Source organism: Arachis ipaensis, chromosome B9, assembly GCF_059453495.1.
Source record: "Arachis ipaensis isolate K30076 ecotype BB chromosome B9, ASM5945349v1, whole genome shotgun sequence".
Classification (NCBI taxonomy): domain Eukaryota; kingdom Viridiplantae; phylum Streptophyta; class Magnoliopsida; order Fabales; family Fabaceae; genus Arachis; species Arachis ipaensis.
Window position 1 is genome coordinate 15,623,635 of NC_142444.1, and position 19,591 is coordinate 15,643,225.

General features: G+C 41.2%; 1 protein-coding gene and 1 long non-coding RNA gene across 2 annotated transcripts; one reads left to right on the forward strand and one right to left on the reverse strand.

The window, feature by feature from the left end:
* Positions 1–12,315: 12,315 nt before the first annotated feature.
* LOC148543848 (uncharacterized) lies at positions 12,316–12,930 on the reverse strand. Its single transcript, XM_088498734.1, has one exon. It carries the CDS (start codon positions 12,928–12,930, stop codon positions 12,316–12,318), a length of 615 nt encoding a protein of 204 aa, XP_088354860.1.
* Positions 12,931–18,239: 5,309 nt separating this feature from the next.
* LOC148543849 (uncharacterized) lies at positions 18,240–18,874 on the forward strand. The gene is made up of 3 exons (XR_015899180.1): positions 18,240–18,351; positions 18,440–18,515; positions 18,595–18,874. It is a non-coding gene; the product is annotated as an uncharacterized LOC148543849 (long non-coding RNA).
* Positions 18,875–19,591: the final 717 nt, after the last annotated feature.

Below are 19,591 nucleotides of genomic sequence, written 5' to 3' on the forward strand. Positions count from 1 at the left end.
AACTCTCACTTCCTTTATTATATACCTAATTTTTAAAAAATATGTGTTATATATAAGGTGCGAGTAAAGTAGGGTAGAGTACACCCTAAACCTGTATCCTATTCTACCTGCAAAAATACCCGGATCGTACCTTATCTTACTTACAATGGGTCGAATAACCTATTCTACCCAAATATGTTAGACCGAATTGTATACCCGCGAGTAGGGTATAAATTGCCAACCCGATTTGGAGGCTTCACAAATCAAGTAAGAGCCTTGGTAAACACATTTAAAATTTCCTTTTGAACATGCCATGTTAATGGGGTTCAACACAAATGTAATGGAACAAGGAATACTCTGGGTACAAGACATTTATTACTCGGAAGCATTGTGGGCGAAAAGTGGGATTTCAGGGGAAATGAGACATTCATTTACTCCATTTTTTCAATGAAAATATTTTGGTTGTGCCAAGGGACGAGAAATTTCTAAAAAATCATGATCTCTTCAGCTGTGTTTGTACTAGAATCATAACCTATTACTTGTTTTCTGGATATTTAGTTTTGATTTTTTTTTTTTTGAATTTTCAGATTAAGGTTGAATTTAATTTTTTTGTTATTTTAAAAAGATATTTTAGTCACAAATATAGAAAAACATAATCCAATCTGTTACCAACTGAGATAGTAAGGATTTTTTATTTCAATAAATAAATTAATTATTAAAATAAATAATTTAAAAAATATTTACCAAAATAAATATTTCTCTCTTATTTCGTTTACAGTGTAAATGAGATAATTTTGTACGTATATGTATTTATAAATAATTAAATATAATTTTTGAAAATAATTAAAAAATATTAATAATTTATAAATACATATATCTCGTTTACAGTGTAAACGAGAGAACATATATTTTGTTTATATAGTAAACAAAATATATGAAAATTGAAAAACTACACGTATCTCGTTTACATTATAAACGAGAGTATAAATGAAATAAGAAAAGGATGTTTATTTCAGTAAATATTTTTTAAATAATTTATTTTAATAATTATTATAATTAATTTATTTTTTAAAATAAAAAATTCAAATCGTAATGGTATATATGTCTACTTTTAATTATTTATAAAAGTATTTTGCTGTATATATTGACATAATATTTTTTGAAACAATAAATTTCGGTTAAGAAATAAATTTTGAAAAAAAAAAACTACGACTCATAAGTTGTTTATTTGGCTATAAATAAAAATCGTATTTTAACAAAAGTTGATTAATAATAAAAACGTAAATTATGAATAAAATTGACTCAATAAATAAATCAAAAAATTTAAAATAATAAATAATTAAATTATCCAAACTAATAGATTATAAATTAATGTTTTTAACTAATATTAATTTAAATAACATTAAATTTCTTAAATCAATGTAAAATAATTTTTTTTAAATCTTCATTTTACAGTAGATTTTATTCAAAAAAATCATAAATGTATAAGATTTTTTGGATTGAAGATAAAATAATTAGCAATAAAAATTGATAAATTAAAATATAAATCTTAAAAAAACATTATTAAAACAATTATACAAATTATAAAAGAAATTCTATCTTCTAAAATTTGAATTATTTCATACAAGTGTTACTAATAAAGCGCAAAGAAATTTATGCGACGTGATTTGATAAAAACATCAACCGTCTAAAAAAGAATTTAAATAAAATAATTTTATACGTGTTCTGGGGGTTATCTGAAACTGGAGGTCGATCTCGGATGAGATCTTCTGTATTGGTCGGAGATGGTGTATCCGGCTGACTGGTGGCGGCCGGAGCTGTTGTGTCCGACTTGTTGGACTTGCTGCACTGCTGATCCTTGGTCACCGGAGGGTGGGGGATACCTGCAAGAGACTCCGATGCTTAAGTTAGCATGGGTATTAAGCAGGTTTATTGTAGAATCAGAGTATGAGTTATACCTGGGTGCTCCAGTGTATTTATAGTAGTGTGGAGTGACCTTTCTGGAGATAAGATAGTTATCTTATCTTATCTTATCTTTAAGTGAGGTCATCTTATCTTCTAGGGAACCGCCTTTATCCTTCTAGGCTTTGGCTGCCTTTAGATTGGGCTGTGTCCCTCTATTTGGGCCCTTATTGGGCCTCTGTAGCGTTTTGGTCGAGCTCTTTGTGAAGAGGTCGGATAGTCTGACCTGAAGAGGTCGGTCGGCTTGTCGCTAAACATCCCGGGTCGGACATCTTGACCCAGGGTATGAACAGTGCCCCTGCTTGAGTTCGATCTTTCCGTGAGGTTGAGCTTCGATCTCTTTGGAAGTCGTGCTCAAGCAACTGTCTGGCTTGTTTCTTCATTGCCTTGCAATTCTGGCAGATTTTCTAGAGGTTTGGTACTTCACAGTCCGTCCTCTTTTGAGTGGTTGTGTGGGTTTTCTATCCTTGCCTTCTGGATCACGCCTTGCTTTAAGTTTGTGTTGACAACCCTCTGCTTTGGCGAAGTTATCCTTGTGGCTTGATATCCGGGCTTTTAGTGACTTGTCCAATGACTTTTTAGTGTTCTTTATATAGAACCTTTTTCAGTCTCGGATGACGTTCGTAGCCTTGTTTGAGATTGTGCCTTCTTTGAGTGGAGTTGTATCCCTTTTGGCTAAGCACATTTGAGCCTTAAGTTGTTTCTCAACCTTTTGGCTTGTTCTTTTTTGAGATCATACTTGCACCTCTTCTTTAGCTGACGTCGACCTGTATGACTTTGCCCCTGCTTGAGTTTGGACCTTTCCGCGAGATCGTGCTTTCGGAGCTTTGATCTCTTTGGAAGTTGTGCTCAAGCATCCTGACTTTGGTCGATCTTAAGTAGTTTCTCCTTGTGCGAGTTTGGCATTGCCCCTTTTTAGTTTGTTGAGAGGTCTTTTTAGCCTTCTTCCGACTTGTTTGTCTTCACTACTCGGGCTTTTTAGTCATAATCTAACAACTTTTTTTAGGTAGTATGGGGAACCTTTTTATAGTTTGTTTGGATAATTTTTTAGCGCCGTTCTGATCTGTGGTTTTGCCTTTTAAGTAGTGTCTTTTTTCAAGACTTTGTAGCTTTCAGCAAAGCATTCCTGGCCTTCCTCTGGCCGTTGCGAGATGTCTTTGTCCCCTTTGTGGATCTTTGTAGAGTGTCGGTACTTTGTTGTCCGACCTCTTTTGATCACTTCTGGTTTTGTCCACTTTCTGCTTGGTCGAGGTGGTCCTTTGGGGCTAACTTGTCCGACAACTTTTTAGTGTTCTTTGGTAGAACCTTTTTAGTTGGTCTGAACAATTTTGATAGCCTTGTCGTGGAACTATGGCTTTTTGGGCAAAGCTATGTCCCTTTTAGCGCACGTTTTTCGTTGGTCCGACTTCTCTCGTCGGTCCAAATTGTAGCTTTCGTTGGTCCGACTTCTTCTTGTCGGTCCAAAATGTAGCTTTCGTTGGTCCGACTTCTTCTTGTCGGTCCAATCTGTAGCTTTCGTTGGTCCGACTTCTTCTTGTCGGTCCAAGCTGTAGCTTTCGTTGGTCCGACTTCTTCTTGTCGGTCCAAGCTGTAGCTTTAATTGGCTCGGGTGCGACTTCTTCATGTCGGTCGCTTCTAAGTTATTTTTGTAATCCTCTTTCTTGGACTTTGTTCAGGTCTCTTTCAGGGATTACTTTTATAACTTTTATGTTTTGGGCCGACTTCGTCATGTCGTGCCCTTCTAAGTTATTTTTGTAATCCTCTTTCTTGGACCCTTGTCAGGTCTCTTTCAGGGATTACTTTTATAACTTGTTTGTTGTAGGAGACCGACTTCGTTAGGTCGATCTCTTCTAAGTTATTTTGTAATCCTCTTTCTTGGACCTTTGTCAGGTCTCTTTCAGGGACTACTTTTATAACTTGTTTGTGGGAGGTCAACTTCTTTGCGTCGTCCTCTTTCTAAGTTATTTTTGTAGTCCTCTTTCTTGGATCTTTGTCAGATCTCTTTCAGGGATGACTTTTATAACTTTTTAGTAGTAGGAGTCCAACTTCGTTATGTCGGTCTCCTTTAAGTTATTTTTGTAATCCTCTTTCTTGGATCTTTGTCAGATCTCTTTCAGGGACTACTTTGATAACTTTTTAGTAGTAAGAGTCCGACTTGGTTATGTCGGTCTCCTTTAAGTTATTTTTTGTAGTCCTCTTTCTTGGATCTTTGTCAGATCTCTTTCAAGGATTACTTTCATAACTTGTTTGTAGGAGGTCGACTTCTTTGCGTCGTCCTCTTTCTAAGTTATTTTTGTAGTCCTCTTTTTTGGACCTTTATCAGGTCTCTTTCAGGGATTACTTTTATAACTTGTTTGTAGGAGGTCGAATTCTTTGCGTCGTCCTCTTTCTAAGTTATTTTTGTAGTCCTCTTTTTTGGACCTTTGTCAGGTCTCTTTCAGGGACTACTTTTATAACTTTTTCATTTTGGGCTGACTTTGTCATGTCTGGCCCTTCTAAGTTAAAGTAATCCTCGTTAATAGGGTTGGCCAGACCTCTTTCCAGGGTTTACTTATAACTTGGGTTGACTTGGTCCGACTTCTTAACGTCGGCCAGTCTTTAAGTTATTATTTTAGCAATCCGTAAGACCTCGTCAGGTTTTTTTTGGATCACTTTCGATAACTTCTTACATTATTCTGTGTTTATCTTTGCCGATTTGTAGAAAGTGGTTGTCATTTCTAGATCGTCTTTTGGGTGAATCGCGTTTTCACCTTTATCGGACGATTGTCTTTATCGTGATCGTGCAGTGAAATTGTTTTTCACTTTCTGCCGATCTGTTGCTTTATAATCGGACGATGAATGCTTCAGATTAATGCGTCTTGGTATAGTAGTGAACTTTGTTTTCACTTTGTCGACCTTTGTCGAAATCAAACGATGAATTCGGTTTTCATCGTGGTCGGGTGGTGAAGTTGGTTTTCACCTTGCCGACTTGTCGCTTTGTAATCGGACGATGAATTTGGTTTTCATCTTGCTGACTTTGTCGTGATCGGGCGGTGACTTTGGTGTTCACCTTGCCGACCTGCCGTAGTCGGGCGTCTTGGTAGGAAACTTTCTAGGGAATCTGCAATCTTTTAAACAATAAAATGAAGATAAGAATGTGTACATGTTAGTACTTACCTTTCTAGGTCGGCAATCTTTTTGGATCTCGGCCTGGCGCCCTTTTTAGATTGCAGGCATGCCATGACCTTGGTAGCTCTTGCCCTTCGAGGTTGGACACTTTGTAGCAACCTTTCCCCAGTTCTTCCGAACAACTTGGTATGGTCCTTTCCAGTTGGCTGCCGACCTATTTTGATGTCATTTCGGATTAGGATGAGATCGTTGTTGCTAGATTACCTTCCGATTGTATATTGAGGCCATTTGACGTTTTAACGCCTCTTCCTTGATCCGACCTCGTTCTCGGGTTTCTGGAAGTAGGTCGAGTTCTTCCTTTTGAAGTTGGGAGTTGGCCTCTTCACTGTAGTGGATCACTTTGGGCGATCCTTCTTTGACTTCCACTAGGATCATTGCCTCCATTCCGTATAGCTAATCAGAAAGGTGATTCCTTCGTGGTGAAGTGTGGAGTTGTCCGATATGCCCAGAGGACTTGTGGGAGCTCTTCTGGTGGGGCTATAGGGAAGTTGGCATGCTTTTGATGTAAATCTTTGACTTTGTATTTGCTCCGAAGAACTTTGGTTCTTTCTACAAAAAGTTTGCATCTTTGATCGTTTGTTGTCACTTTTCTTTTGTCATTCGCCTTTGAGAAGAATGTGTGCTTTGCTTTAGGGTTTGGTTGCTGTTCCTGTTTCTTTTCATCGTTGCCTGACTTCTTTTGTACAAAACTTCTAGCTTTTGTTTTGACCTTTTGTTTGAGAGGTGTTCGGACTGTTTGGGTATATATTGTCGACTTCTTTTCTCTGTGTTCTTGCCCTGTTGTTGCCTCCAAAGGGTGCCCCTGGACTTTCGTGTGAGTCCTGGGGTTTCCCTTTTACTGCCAAGTCTGTCACTTGATGTTTTGCTGTTATTGTCCGAGTTGTTTCCTTATTTGCCCGAGTTGTTTGGTAGTAGCCCATAGTCGACCTATGTCTTTGAGATGTCTACTAAGATCCCGGACAGCATGTCTGATTAGCTGGATTTCATAGTTTTAATGCGTGTTACTGTGGCTGACCCTGAGTGCATCCCTTACACCGCCTTCGAGATCGATTTGTTGTGGTCTTGTAATGTAGCCCGGATGAGGCTTCTGTTATTGCACCTTGGTTGCCTAGTTTTAAAAATGTATCAGCTCGGGCATTCTGCTCCTGAGGTATGTGTCAGACTTCATATTCCCCGAATTGTCTGAGCTGTTGGTGCTGCCTGGTTTTAAAAATGCATCAGCTCGGGCATTCTATGTGTCGGACTTCATTTTCTCCGATTTGTCTGAGCTGTTTTCTGTTTTTGTCCAGGGTCCCCGAATTGTCCGAGATGTTATCTGGTTTTGTCCAGGGTCCCCTGAATTATCCGAGCTGTCTTCTGTAGGATTCTTCCAACTAAGTTTGTTTTCTGTAGGATGCCTTTTATGGGCTGGTTGGTCCGAACTCTGATAGTGTGAGCTTGAAAGTATGGGTGGAGTCGTTGAGAGGTGAGTACGAGGGCGTAGGCGAACTTTTTCTATCTTTTGATAGTTTAGTTCGGCCCCTTGTAGAGCTTTGCTGATGAAGTAGATGGGTTGTTGCCCACTTTCGTCTTCTCTGACTAGTGCTGAGGCTATTGACCGACTTCCCACTGCGAGGTATAATATGAGTTCTTCACTTTCCCATGGTCTGAAAAGAATGGATGGTTGCCCCCAAGAATTTTGAAATCTCGGGAGGCTTGTTCGCACTCCGTTGTCCTTTTCAACTCGTCCGACTTCTTTGGTGTGAGGTAGACGTTCAACTCGTCCGACCTCTTTGGTGTGAGGTGGACGTTCAACTCGTCCGACCTCTTTGGTGTGAGGTGGACCTTCAACTTGTCCGACCTCTTTGGTGTGAGGTGGACCTTCAACTCGTACGACCTCTTTGGTCTGAGGGGGACCTTCATCTCGTCCGACCTCTTTGTTGTGAGGTGGACCTTCAACTCGTCCGACCTCTTTGTTTTGAGGTGGACCTTCAACTCGTCCAACCTCTTTGTTGTGAGGTGGACCTTTAACTCGTCCGACCTCTTTGTTGTGAGGTGGATCTTCAACTCGTCCGACCTCTTTCTCCTTTTTTTGCTTTTGATTGGGCGAGGTGGTGAGATCTTCTCTGTGTTGCGTATTTCTCGTTAAACATCCACAAGAGATAGGTTTCTCAGTGGGTTGGTCTTCTTTCTTCCTGGACTCTTTATCCTTGTCCTGTGTTAGGAGAATTCAGTTTCTGAGCTCTCTCCTAGCCGAGAGTTCTCCTCCATGTTGACGTATTTTTCCGTCTTTTCTTGAACCTCGTTTTAGAGGTGTTGGGTACTTTTTTGATATAGACTGGCTAAAAGGTCCTTCTCTTAGGCCATTGATGAGTCCTATGATGGCCGCTTCTGTTGGAAGACTTTGTGTGTCAAGGCATGCTTTGTTGAATCTTTCCATGTAGTTGCGGAGATTTTTCCGATCTCCTTGCTTGATTGACTTGGGGCGTGCTTGGCTTTGTTCTTCTAGATGGAGAATAACGGATTGCATCTGAGGCCTCCGTGAGATACATCCTGCTTCTGAAATTGCTAAGATGATGGCTTGGATCTGATGTGCCGTCGTACGGAGTCATGTCGGGAGCTTTGAAGTCCTTTGGGACTTTAGCTTTCATGATCTCCTTGGTGAATGGGTCTTGATCTTTGTGGAGGCTGTCTTCGTGACCGGATCGAGTTGTTTTGGCCTTGAGATCCGCTTCGAGTTTTAGGAGCTTGTCCTCTGACGTCGTCTTGTTTCTCTTCCGAAGGTCTCTTTCGGCTTCCCGTTGATGTTCAGCTTCTTGTTCCAGCTGTTTAAGGCGATTCTGTTGCTTACGGATAGCTTCCAAAATTTCTGTGTTTGGGGGTTGCTTATCTCCCCTGTTTTGAGGTGTGTCTTTGGAGGTGGCGTCCGCGTCTTTGTTTGGCGTTCTGTCCACCAAACCAGAGTTGTGATCGTTGTCATGGTCGTCCGCCATAGTGATGGGATGACTTCCAGGTTCCCCGGCAACGGCGCCAATGTTCTGGGGGTTACCTGAAACTGGAGGTCGATCTCGGATGAGATCTTCTGTATTGGTTGGAGATGGTGTATCCGGCTGGCTGGTGGCGGCCGGAGCTGTTGTGTCCGACTTGTTGGCTTGCTGCACTGCTGATCCTTGGTCACCGGAGGGTGGGGGGTACCTGCAAGAGACTCCGATGCTTAAGTTAGCATGAGTATTAAGCAGGTTTATTGTAGAATCAGAGTATGAGTTATACCTGGGTGCTCCAGTGTATTTATAGTAGTGTGGAGTGACCTTTCTGGAGATAAGATAGTTATCTTATCTTATCTTATCTTTAAGTGAGGTCATCTTATCTTCTGGGAAACCGCCTTTATCCTTCTAGGCTTTGGCTGCCTTTAGATTAGGCTGTGTCCCTCTATTTGGGCCCTTATTAGGCCTCTGTAGCGTTTTGGCCGAGCTCTTTGTGAAGAGGTCGGTCATTGGCCGAGCTCTTTGAGAAGAGGTCGGATAGTCTGACCTGAAGAGGTCGGTCGGCTTGTCGCTAAACATCCCGGGTCGGACATCTTGACCCAGGGTATGAACAATACGTATATCTAATTATACTGTCAATGTAAAACTATTTTACACGTGTATTTAATTACATAACATCACATTAGCAAAAATAATTATTTTTCATATTGATCACGTGAATAGTTATAAAAAAAATGGATGTGATTGCACGACTATAAAAACACTTTATAACTGACAAAGTGACAATGCATCAAAATTAAATTCAAAATTTAAAATCAAATTTTATTATGTTGTACTGTAATCTTATTTTTTCAATGCAAAAAAATTTCATCTTTTGCCCATGCACTTTTTTGGTTACCCAATTATTTTTGGGTGAGTTATAGCATGCACCTGTCTAATTGAGGAAATTGGTGTACCATGTCCTTTCTGTATTGGTGTCCAGCTTGAGAGAGTGCCACGCGAACGTGAGGTACAGTGAGGTGGCATGTGTCAGGTGGAAAGTTCACCGGTGAAGGGAGGGAGGGGTTAATGGGTGGAGTTTCAATTTGGCCCCCATTGGGACTGCTTTGTAAATGGCAAAAAATTATGGGGTGAGACTGAAACGTGTTTTTTGGTTGGCTGGTGAAATTGTTTGGTCCAGTTTAGACCTATATTGTGTTAAAATTTGTGGGCTTACGTTTTTTGATTTCGAAAATAAAACAAAGTTCAAGAGAACGGCGAAAAAAATTCTAGGGAGGAATTGAACTTCATAAATCTTAGAAAACGTTAACAATCATGTGTGACAAAAAAAACATAAAGAAACAACGAAGCACCTAACTTCAAATGGAGAATAAGTGTTTATATATAGGCGCAAGTTCAGTATGAAGGATAGGAGAGGGTAGGAGAGATGGAGGAGAATATGCAACGATTCTTGTTCATTGCCGTTACGAAGGGGCACAAGCCCGGTGTATACACCAGTTGGGAGGAGGCGAACCAGCAAGTTCTGGATTATACGTTTCCTGAGTTTCACGAATTCAATAGCTTTGAATACGCATGCTCGTGCTTCAAAGCGAGGATGTCGTCGATTTGTGCTAAGAAAGGTCGTAGTGGTGAAACTGGTTGAGTGACGCCGGATGGAGGTGGCGGCAAGAAATTGGCTATCTCCGGCGGAGGCTATCCTTGCCGGCCAATTTTTTCATGTAAGACTTGTGAAACGACATTCACTTTTTAAAAGTTAGTGTATTTATGAAGCTCTGCTTTGCAGTGATGGAATGTGATTTTATTCGATTTGGAGTTTTGTTAGTGATGTTTATTCTGGTCATTTTATGTCCGGTTATTAAAATTATTAATTTATGCGATTTTTGTTGTTCGATGACTGTGCAAAAGGGCTTCCTGTAATTCCGGCGGAGGAGCTTAACGCAGATTTCACAGTTGTGAGAAGCATGGAGGAGTGGTTGCTGAAAGTTTTCCTGGAGGCAGAGATCCCTTGCCCCTGTTTCTTTAAGGTGGAATGATTTGTCGGAGAGCAAGGCCCGTTCTTTGGCTTCACGGTTGTTATTCCTGGGTATCCATTTGAGATAGAGCTATTTGTCAATGGTCGTTTCTCGATGGTTGAAAAAGCTGCAAGAGAGGATGCTACTTATGAGATGCTGTGCGTGTTGCTTGATGTAACTGGAAAAGAGATTCGGGATTATAACTACAGAAAGGCAAAGCTTCTTAGCGACTCAAATAACGCGCTTCGGGCTAGGGTAGGTCAACTGGAAGAATCTTACGAGAAGCTGAAGGCCAGTTACGATTCCCTTTTCAAGACACCATGTCAAAGGAGAAAGAGTTTGATGTGTAAAAGGCAAAGCTTCTTAGCGACTCAAATAACGCGCTTCGGGCTAGGGTAGGTCAACTGGAAGAATCTTAAGAGAAGCTGAAGGCCAGTTACGATTCCCTTGTAAGACGCCATGTCAAAGGAGAAAGAGTTTGATGTGTGTGTTCTGAATGTGTCGTTAGTATTTGGTTATGCTGTATTTGTTCAGTTATTGTTGTGTGTCCTTTATTTTTGGTGATTAAACCGCAAAGTAGTATGTAATGTGTTTTAGTTTGTGTTAATTAGTGATGATCATGTTATGATTAATGACGTTACCTTATAATACAACGAAGTATGATTCGGGTGGAATCCCGTTTGTTTGACCCTCAAATTTGTTTTGTCATTATTGTGCAGTGGTTGTTTTAAATGTTAGCAGAGATATCCCTGCATGAGAAGAAGATATGCTTACTTTTGTTTTGTCTTTTTTTGGGGACTGGCTTAGACTGTACGGCTATGCCTGCGGTGACACAGTGTGCAGAAGAAAATTTGTCGTAGGGTAGCTTTTGGAATGAATGCATGTCCCATATGTGTTCAGGTGTCCTAAACAGAGGATGAGGGTAAATGAATTAACGGGTTAAAGTACTAAAATCACGTATGAATAATTATACTTCGATGACTTAATAACAGTTATGCTGGAATAATAACCTGATGTTATGCGTGAACTGAAGATTAGAGTAATTAATACAATAGAATATATGTTAAAAAGTAAACAATGGAAGACAGTGAAAAGTAAGCCTGCTACAATGCAGGTAACACATGGTGGTAGGTGGTGTTTTAAGGTTAAGAGTAGCCTACTTCCTAACCAGAGCTAAGTATAGGACGAAGATGGTAACGAAGATAAATAGGATACACGGGTAGGGAATTTGTTGCCACTGCATTTGGTTGGATCGGTTGTTTTGACGGACAGTTGGGTGGTTGTCCCCTTGTTCTATTTGACGATGACCATGTATGCCTTCGTCGAAGGGGAGTATTTGGTCAACAATTGGGTGGTTGTCTCCATGTTCTTTCGGACGATGACCCTGTAAGCCTTCCTCGAATGGGAGTACTTGGTCAACCATCGGTGATGGGTTCTGCTGAATGGTTGATAGTTGAATATGATGCAGTAGAGCAACATTGTGGTTGAGCTGATTCTGTAAGTGTCCGTCGAAGAGGAATTGTTCGAACGCCATACGAGCTTCATCAAAGGTTTGGTAAGACTTATGGAGGTTGCCGCTAAATTGGTTAACTTGGCTATGACAGGCCGGCCAGGAACAATAGATACCAGGGACCTTTCCACGGAAAACAACATAGTATTTCTTGTTGGCCCAGACCATGTTGAGATTCGAAGGGAGAGGTGTATTGAGTTTGGGTAAGATGGGAGGTTGGATTTGGAGGTTTTTATACCCAAGGATGATTGGTCTTGTGATGCGAATAGGAAATTATATTTCTGTAACATTTTCAACGGCTGGAAAAAGTGGTCGAATGTATGGATGAGATGTGTCCTTCTGCAAGGACCTGAAAGTAAGGTTGGACTAGCGTAATGTTGGTTCGATGAATGACGGGGACCTGGTTGAACCAAAATATAAAAAAAACTGAGTCTTATAAAAGAACCGGGCAAGTTATTAAAATTTTTTAGGTAAATAATGGTTTACCTATACCTTTACTTTCAAATATGGTTTGGTTTCATAGTTTATTTAAGTTGACAAGTAGAAATCATAACCTGTTTTTTAATTTTGTACTGTTATCAATGAAAGAAAGATGATAATTTAAAAACTAAAGCATGTGCAATAGTTAACGAAAATTGATTTCAGTAACCAAATATGTTGTACGAAACTTTTACAGGCAAAGTGTAAACAACAGAACATTAAATCTGCATGGGAACCTAACTCATGGGAGGTTGATGAAGAGTAGCAACTCGTAGTCCGCGCGACAGTGAATGTAGCGGATATGAGCGGTCCCTCCGAAAGCATGGACGAAGTTTTGCTCTGCTGCCCATCTGCGATAGTCATACAGAAGACCCATGTGGCCCCTGGTGGAGCATTTGGACGAGGCACACACCGTATGTTGTTCTTCTATATGGGGCATTTGGACCTCACCCGGCCACGAATTATTCAGTATTGAGAAGCACCTTGCATTACAATTGGCGAGTAAACCAGCTGCTTCTAGCTCGCGAAACAGTTCGAGCCCTTTCCATTTTCCATCGTTGTTGTCCCTGCGAAGCAGCAACGTCATCGAGAGTGCGTATTTGGCTGCTTCATGGCTTCTACTTGTTGCACTATTCAGCATTTGGAAGCAAATGTCTTGGTTACGTCTGATGAAGAGTACCCGAAGCACCTCACGAAATAGAAGCTCTGGATGGCCAGCGGCGATGCAGCGGTCAAAGAATCTCGTTGCCTCGGTGCCGCGGCTCCACCACCACGGCGTCGCATGCGGTGGCGGTATAGAAACACTGCGGTGAACAATATCCGCGTCTCCCGCATCCCGTGCAGCCTTACAGGTCATTCTGAGACTGCAGAGGTCCTGAATGGAGTTTGACGCAACTTTAACGGTTAATGTAACCCAAATGTCGTTCGGAAGGAAGAGGGTATTTGAGAAATGGTTGTCATTTTACGTTTGTTCCTGTTGGTTCGTATTTGGATGGGATGGGGATATGTGTATAGAGTTGCGGATATGGAGTGTGGCAAAAGAGTGTGCCTCCATATTTATAAGTCCACCGATCCTGTTGGAATCCTGAACTGGAGTGTAGCAGATAGGTTCTGAGTAATGTATGCGTAATATTAAACGTTAGAGTAAGCGTAACCATATTAAAGTGAAAACTGTATGGGGAATGCTATTAATAAAAATACACTACACCCTAATGTAATGCTATTAATTAAATTTATTCTATTAATCCTATGATTTTACATTGTTCACACATTGGTAAACAAAAGTTGTTATTTACCTATACTTTTTGAAACTTGTAATTAGTAGTATAGATTCTTCCATGTGTAGTCAGAATAATGTTAATTAAATGTTGGGGCAAATATTTTGTCGTATAATATATGAATAATTAATTAGGTTTGTAATCTGCATAGTTAAGGCTTTTAATATCATGTATGTGAATTTTTTGTTTTTGAAAATTGTTTCGTATATCACATAGAGAAGAGAGATTGTGACGCATTTAATGTGAGGTAAAAAAGCCTTGAACTTATGGTGGAAGGTGGGAAAAACGGATACGTGAGCTTAATGCATTTATTATCGAATTTAAAGCCCTGGGAAAGCGGTGTGACTATCCAATGAGAAAACTGTGTATACATAATTGGATTGGAGAATGTGATGAGGCATGTCATATATAAATAAGTTTGATGTTTGAGATAACTTCGCTGAGGAATTTGTGAATAATATTGAAGGTTGTTACATCCTGTTGTGAGTGAATCGCTATTTATTGGGTTGGAACAATGTCGACTCCCAGCGTTGGTGATGGAAGTAGTTCTTCCGGAGGAACTGCTCCTGGCGTCCTTCTCGGCGACGAGGGTAGGCGATTTTAGATTATGTTTTTTCCCGGTTATGGTTGAGGTTTACTTATTGTTATTATTTTTTTTGCGTTTGAACGTTCAGAGGTTGTCCCCACAGTGAATCCTGACGAGTATATCATCATGGAGGACCTTGAGCAGATGCTACGCAGGGCATGCGACGTCCTTAAGACAGAGCCTCTAGTGTTTGTGCCGCGTGATTGCGTACATGTCCATGGTGAGCGCTATTATGGGTATATGATGCAAGTGGCTGGACCGTCGGAGGGAGTCAATTTTTCTACCTTCGGCAGGTACTCAGCCGACGAATGCATGGCCAGGCAAGATGCCGCTTTTGTATCTCTGCAGGCGGTTGTGGAAAAGTCCGGGAAGGAGATCATGGACTTCGATTTCCAGGTGGCTCAGCGTTGCAAGGAACGGCTTCTGGAGTTGCAGCGGGTCTCCAGTCTGTCTGTGGACTCCCGTGTTGCTGAACTGGAGAATGAGAACGCTCTGCTGAGGAAGCGGCTGGATGCTTGGGAAACCTTGCACGGCCATGGATAATTTTGGTTGGGTTTTGGGTTTACTGTTTACTGTTTAGGGTTTGGGGTTTCTTGGTTAGGGTTCATGGTTGACAATTTTAGGGTTTCTGGTGAATGGTTTATTATGCAACTTTTTGGGTGTAGCCGTGTAGGGATTTCTGACTTTTATGTTTGTGTTACGTTGTTATGTAATACTTACAATTTATTTCTTTATGCGTGGTTTACAAGGGTTCGTACACAGGAAAAATGAAAATTATCGTTACATGCAGCTTCGAATATGATATTGTTTTTTCATTGCATAATTAGTCTTGAAGCTTGGCGTTATTTTGATGTCTGATAGTGCATTGCATGCAATTGAAGTTAAATTTAAAGTCATTCCACGTCCGGTTGAAACTAATTTAGAGATTGAAGTGTAACATTTAATACGGAGTAAATTGAATAGCACACAACTTTGTCTCATAAATGTGGTAGCCGAAAGGGTTGTAAGTGTTTGTGAAAGGTTGTGAAAACGGATAATTGACATTAATGTATTCATTATGGAATTTAATAAAGTCCCTGGTGCACTGGTGTCATTATCCAGTTCCAATTAGAATCGAGAGGGTGAGGATATGGTTGATGGTTGATGGTTCATGGTTCATGTGGTTTCCTGTTTAGTGTTGCACGATCAAAAATGATTTTAGATATTTGGTATGTTTATCTAATCAAAAGAATATTAATTTTTAATTAGTATTTTTTTAAAATTAGTTTTAGGGTTCGGGATCGTCAACGAGTTCATGGCTTAGGGTTCGGGTCCATGTGTCCTAGGTTGGCCAGGTCGGGTTCACGTGGTCTCGGGTTTAGGGTTCCCTGATTAGTGCTCCTGGTTTATAGTCCATGGCTTCTGGTGTACGCGGTGGGATATGTCAGTTAGGGATTACGGCTAAGGGTTTGAGGGCTTAGGAATCCGGGTTTAGGGTTTAGGGTTCCGTGGTTACGGTTCATGGTACACGATCTACGGTTCGTTGTCGGGGGTTCATGGCTTAGGGGCCACGGCAAGGTGAGCCGGTCAGGTGGTTTCATGGTTCAGAGTCGTCAACGAGTTCATGGCTTAGGGTTCGAGTCCATGTGTCCTAGGTTGGCCGGGTCGGGTTCACGTGGTCTTGGGTTTAGGGTTCCCTGATTAGTGCTCCTGGTTTACGGTCCACGGCTTCTGGTGTATGCGGTGGGGTATGTCGGTTAGGGATCACGGCTAAGGGTTTGAGGGCTTAGGAATCTGGATTTAGGGTTTAGGGTTCCGTGGTTACGGTTCATGGTACACAGTCCACGGTTCGTTGTCGGGGGTTCATGGCTTAGGGGCCACGGCAAGGTGAGCCGGTCGGGTGGTTTCATGGTTCGGGGTCGTCAACGAGTTTATGGCTTAGGGTTCGGGTCCATGTGTCCTAGGTTGGCCGGCTCGGGTTCACGTGGTCTCGAGTTTAGGGTTCCCTGATTAGTGCTCCTGGTTTACGGTACACAGCTTCTGGTGTACGCGGTGGGGTATGTCGGTTAGGGATCACGGCTAAGGGTTTGAGGGCTTAGGAATCCGAGTTTAGGATTTAGGCTTTCGTGGTTACGGTTCATTGGACACGGTCCACGGTTCGTGACAGTCGGATGACACACTAAACTTTGTAAATTGATGTCGTTTTGGTTTTGGCACTCAAATAACCTAAAATTTAATCATTTTACACGTTTTAATGTGACATGTGATAGTCTATAACAGCACTCTATTAACGTTTTTATACTAAAAATGGTCTCAGGGACTAATATGAGGCACGTTTATAAACTTCGGGGACTAAATACTCTTTATAATAACTAAGATCCGATCATTATATACTTGTGCTTTATATTTTGACGAATTGACCACAAAATTATCTATAAGTCAATAGTTAAATAATATGTAGGCAGTATAAATATAATTTTTAGGCATGATATAATTATCTTGGAATTATCTGAAGAGTTTATTGTGAAATTAAATGTAACAGATATGTATACAGTTATTCAGTTTGAATCATTTTCGTCATTTGTTGTTGTGGTCGTCTAGTTTTTATTCATATGTACATTTTAGTATTTTTGAGAGATACCACAGAAGACGACAAAAACCAAGTTCAGACAGACAGCACATGTCTAACAGTAGATTTATCTGAAACGGATGTCGTTAATAAGACAGTGCTCCAGAAAACGACAAAATTGGATGATTAAAGGGAGGTATGGGTTGCAAGCGCCATTTTTCAATGTTGGGGGAAAATTTAGCGCCAACACAATTCGGTATGGCTCGCTTTTAAGCGTAAAAAGTGCAAACATACACTAAGCAAGGCTTCACGACCAATTAGCAAAGATTATCAAACACCCTCACTCAAGAGAGATGAAGCCGACGAACCTGTTCAATGTTTCCGGCGGGACACAGCAACCTCCGAGGATATGGTAAGGAAATCCATGGGGCAGATACATTGTGTTGCATACATCCTTCCACTTATACGTTACATGTGTAGATACCTAATCCCTTAAGTCATCATTTGCAGTGCGGAAGATGGGACTGGAGCAGCATTCGTCGTGCAAGCCACGCCTGAGTCGGCTGAGATTTTGTCCCAGGAAAGTGGTGTTGCTTGCGGTGCAGTGGTAGACGTGACACCAATGGGTGTCCCAGTCGGTGGTCATGCTACTCAGCCGATAGTATCTCCTGACACCAACGAGGACCGTCCCAATAGACAGTCCACCGTTCCAGCTATGAAGGGAAAGAGGCTATTTCGATCCCCTTCTGACAAAGTGAACAGATCAGCAGTTGCTAAGCATGGCAAATCCACCTCGTCGCCGGCTAACACACGGGTATGAAGAAATCATCTCCTTAATTACTTCCTCCATGTTTGCGTTATTGTTTGAATTGCATTTAACCCCGTGTGTTTAACGTAGAAGTACAAGGCAACATACGCCATGGACTTTAGCCGAGCGGAGATACTCCTGTTCAACTTCCTTTTCTCGGATGGTCATTCGATGGAGTATGTTATAATCCCTGATTACTTTGACGCCATGTTTATACAATTCTGCATCCTTGAACAACAACATTAACCATGGCATCTGTTGCAGGGACACTCTTGTGAGAATGCTCCAGTACAGACTAATAACGCGGAAAATCTAATCTCTCATACCTGGGCGTCCCATTGACGGAGCCATCGTGGAGATGGTGGCCATGCGCAACGCTTGTTCTATACAGCACCTTAAGCATCCCTATTTTTGGTGTCTCCCGCCAAACTTCGCTGTGAGTGGTTAACTAAAGGATGTAACGACATCTGCATATTATACTGGATTCTGAAGTATATTTATTTGTTATTATAAGATGACGTTAGTAAGGGATTGTCTGTTGTGGAGCTCAATGAGATATACGTGCCTTTCTGGTTGAAACCAACAAGATTCCTGAACAGGGTTTGTGTCTCGATCCATACGGACTTTTTGGCATTTTGCATTATTTTCAGGGCTGCTGACCCCATTGGAACTAATTTCGAGATTTTTTATTTTCTTCGTCTGCTATCAGATCTTCATCCCCATCGAGGATATCTTCATGCACTGGTACTGCATGGTGGTCGAATTTGGGGAGAAGACCATCTACCACCTGGACTCCTTCCCGGACGTGAATATGGTCAGCGACCGAGAGCAGCTTATGGAACGCGTGGTAATGTGACTTCTTATTGTTTGCTGTACCATGTATGAACCAAAATTATGCAGTTTCTGTATGTTGCTAATTTGGTGACCATGCCTCAGCTCGAAATGCTGTACGCGATGATGTTTTCTCCGGCGTTTGGACCCATGCGACAGTACACTCCCGAAGACATGGGTCGGTGGCCAATACGGCGAGAAAATGAGATACCAAATTGTAATACCAGGTGCACCTTATTTTGTGAGTGTTGGGTCTGTATATTGGAACATTGAGTTACTGTCAGCTATAACCCGCTTCATATTTGTGTTCTGCAGCGACAGCTCTGCTGCCTGGGTGATACAATGGCTCCACCCTGAAGGTTCCTTTAATCCGTATGAAATTAGTGGCGTTGTAAGTAGATGCATATGAATGTAAGTAAAACATGTCCATGTGCAGTAATTTACATCCCCCTAATGTTTGTCTTTCGCAGCTTGAGGATTCTACACTCCGCGGTAGAACGGCCGTGTCCCTTGCGGGTGGACCCTTTAACGCAATCGGCGACTTGGTTAGGATGTGGGCAGCTCAATGACAGCGACGACGTACGCTGTGAAATCATCTTCCTCTCAGGACGGAGTTTGTGGATGGAACGGGAGAGCAGATGGTGGACTAGGCAAGCAATTGCTTGTGGACAAAATAAGGTTCTGCGGGACTGCAATATGCCCCCCTAGAATCATTTAGTTTGTCGCTTTTGTTATTAGCTAAGTGTTATGTACTGCCTTAACTTTGAAACTGGATTTGCTTAGTTTATTAGAACGTTGTCTAAGATAGTTGTAATTCAAGGAAAAGTGTAATCAGGTGTGGCCTGTTGCAATTAATGCTCTGCAGTGATAGTTGACTCTACCATATTTGTCCTATGTTGGGATTGTCTTTATGACAGTATGTGCAGTGATAACTGGGGAAAAGTTAAGGATGGGACAAAATGAAGCCTGCAGAGCGTCCTTCTTCGCTCCCGCCGAGGTTTTTAACACAGTAGCAGTCAGTTTATTCTTATTTTGGGGTGGTTTAAACTACCTTTTTGTCGCTTTAAACACATATTCGAATAACAAGTTAAAAAAATTTTGGTTACATGCATGAAATTTGGAACGATAGCGTAACCACATCTGGGTTGCCTTGCCACTTAGCTTAGCTTCTACGAGAAAATATATTAACGCCCTTTTTCAAATAAAAAATAAATAATCCGTTGTCTATTAAGCGTTTTAAGCGTACATACCAATATGTGGAACATGCTAATATGTGCAACTATCATGTATGCATACGTTAGTGGGCTGTAACATGCAAAACTGTTATGTGGTATAAACATTAAAGAAAAGGATAAAACAAACCCTCTATGGAACATGATACTAATATCAGCGAGCGTATTAAGCGTTTAAGTGGGCCTTAACATGCATATCCATGTATAAGATGCAATTTTTATGCCTTATAAACGG

Bases quoted from the DNA above. Each gene is read 5' to 3' on its own strand.
- LOC148543848 (XM_088498734.1), bottom strand. From the start codon at position 12,930: ATGACCTGTAAGGCTGCACGGGATGCGGGAGACGCGGATATTGTTCAC.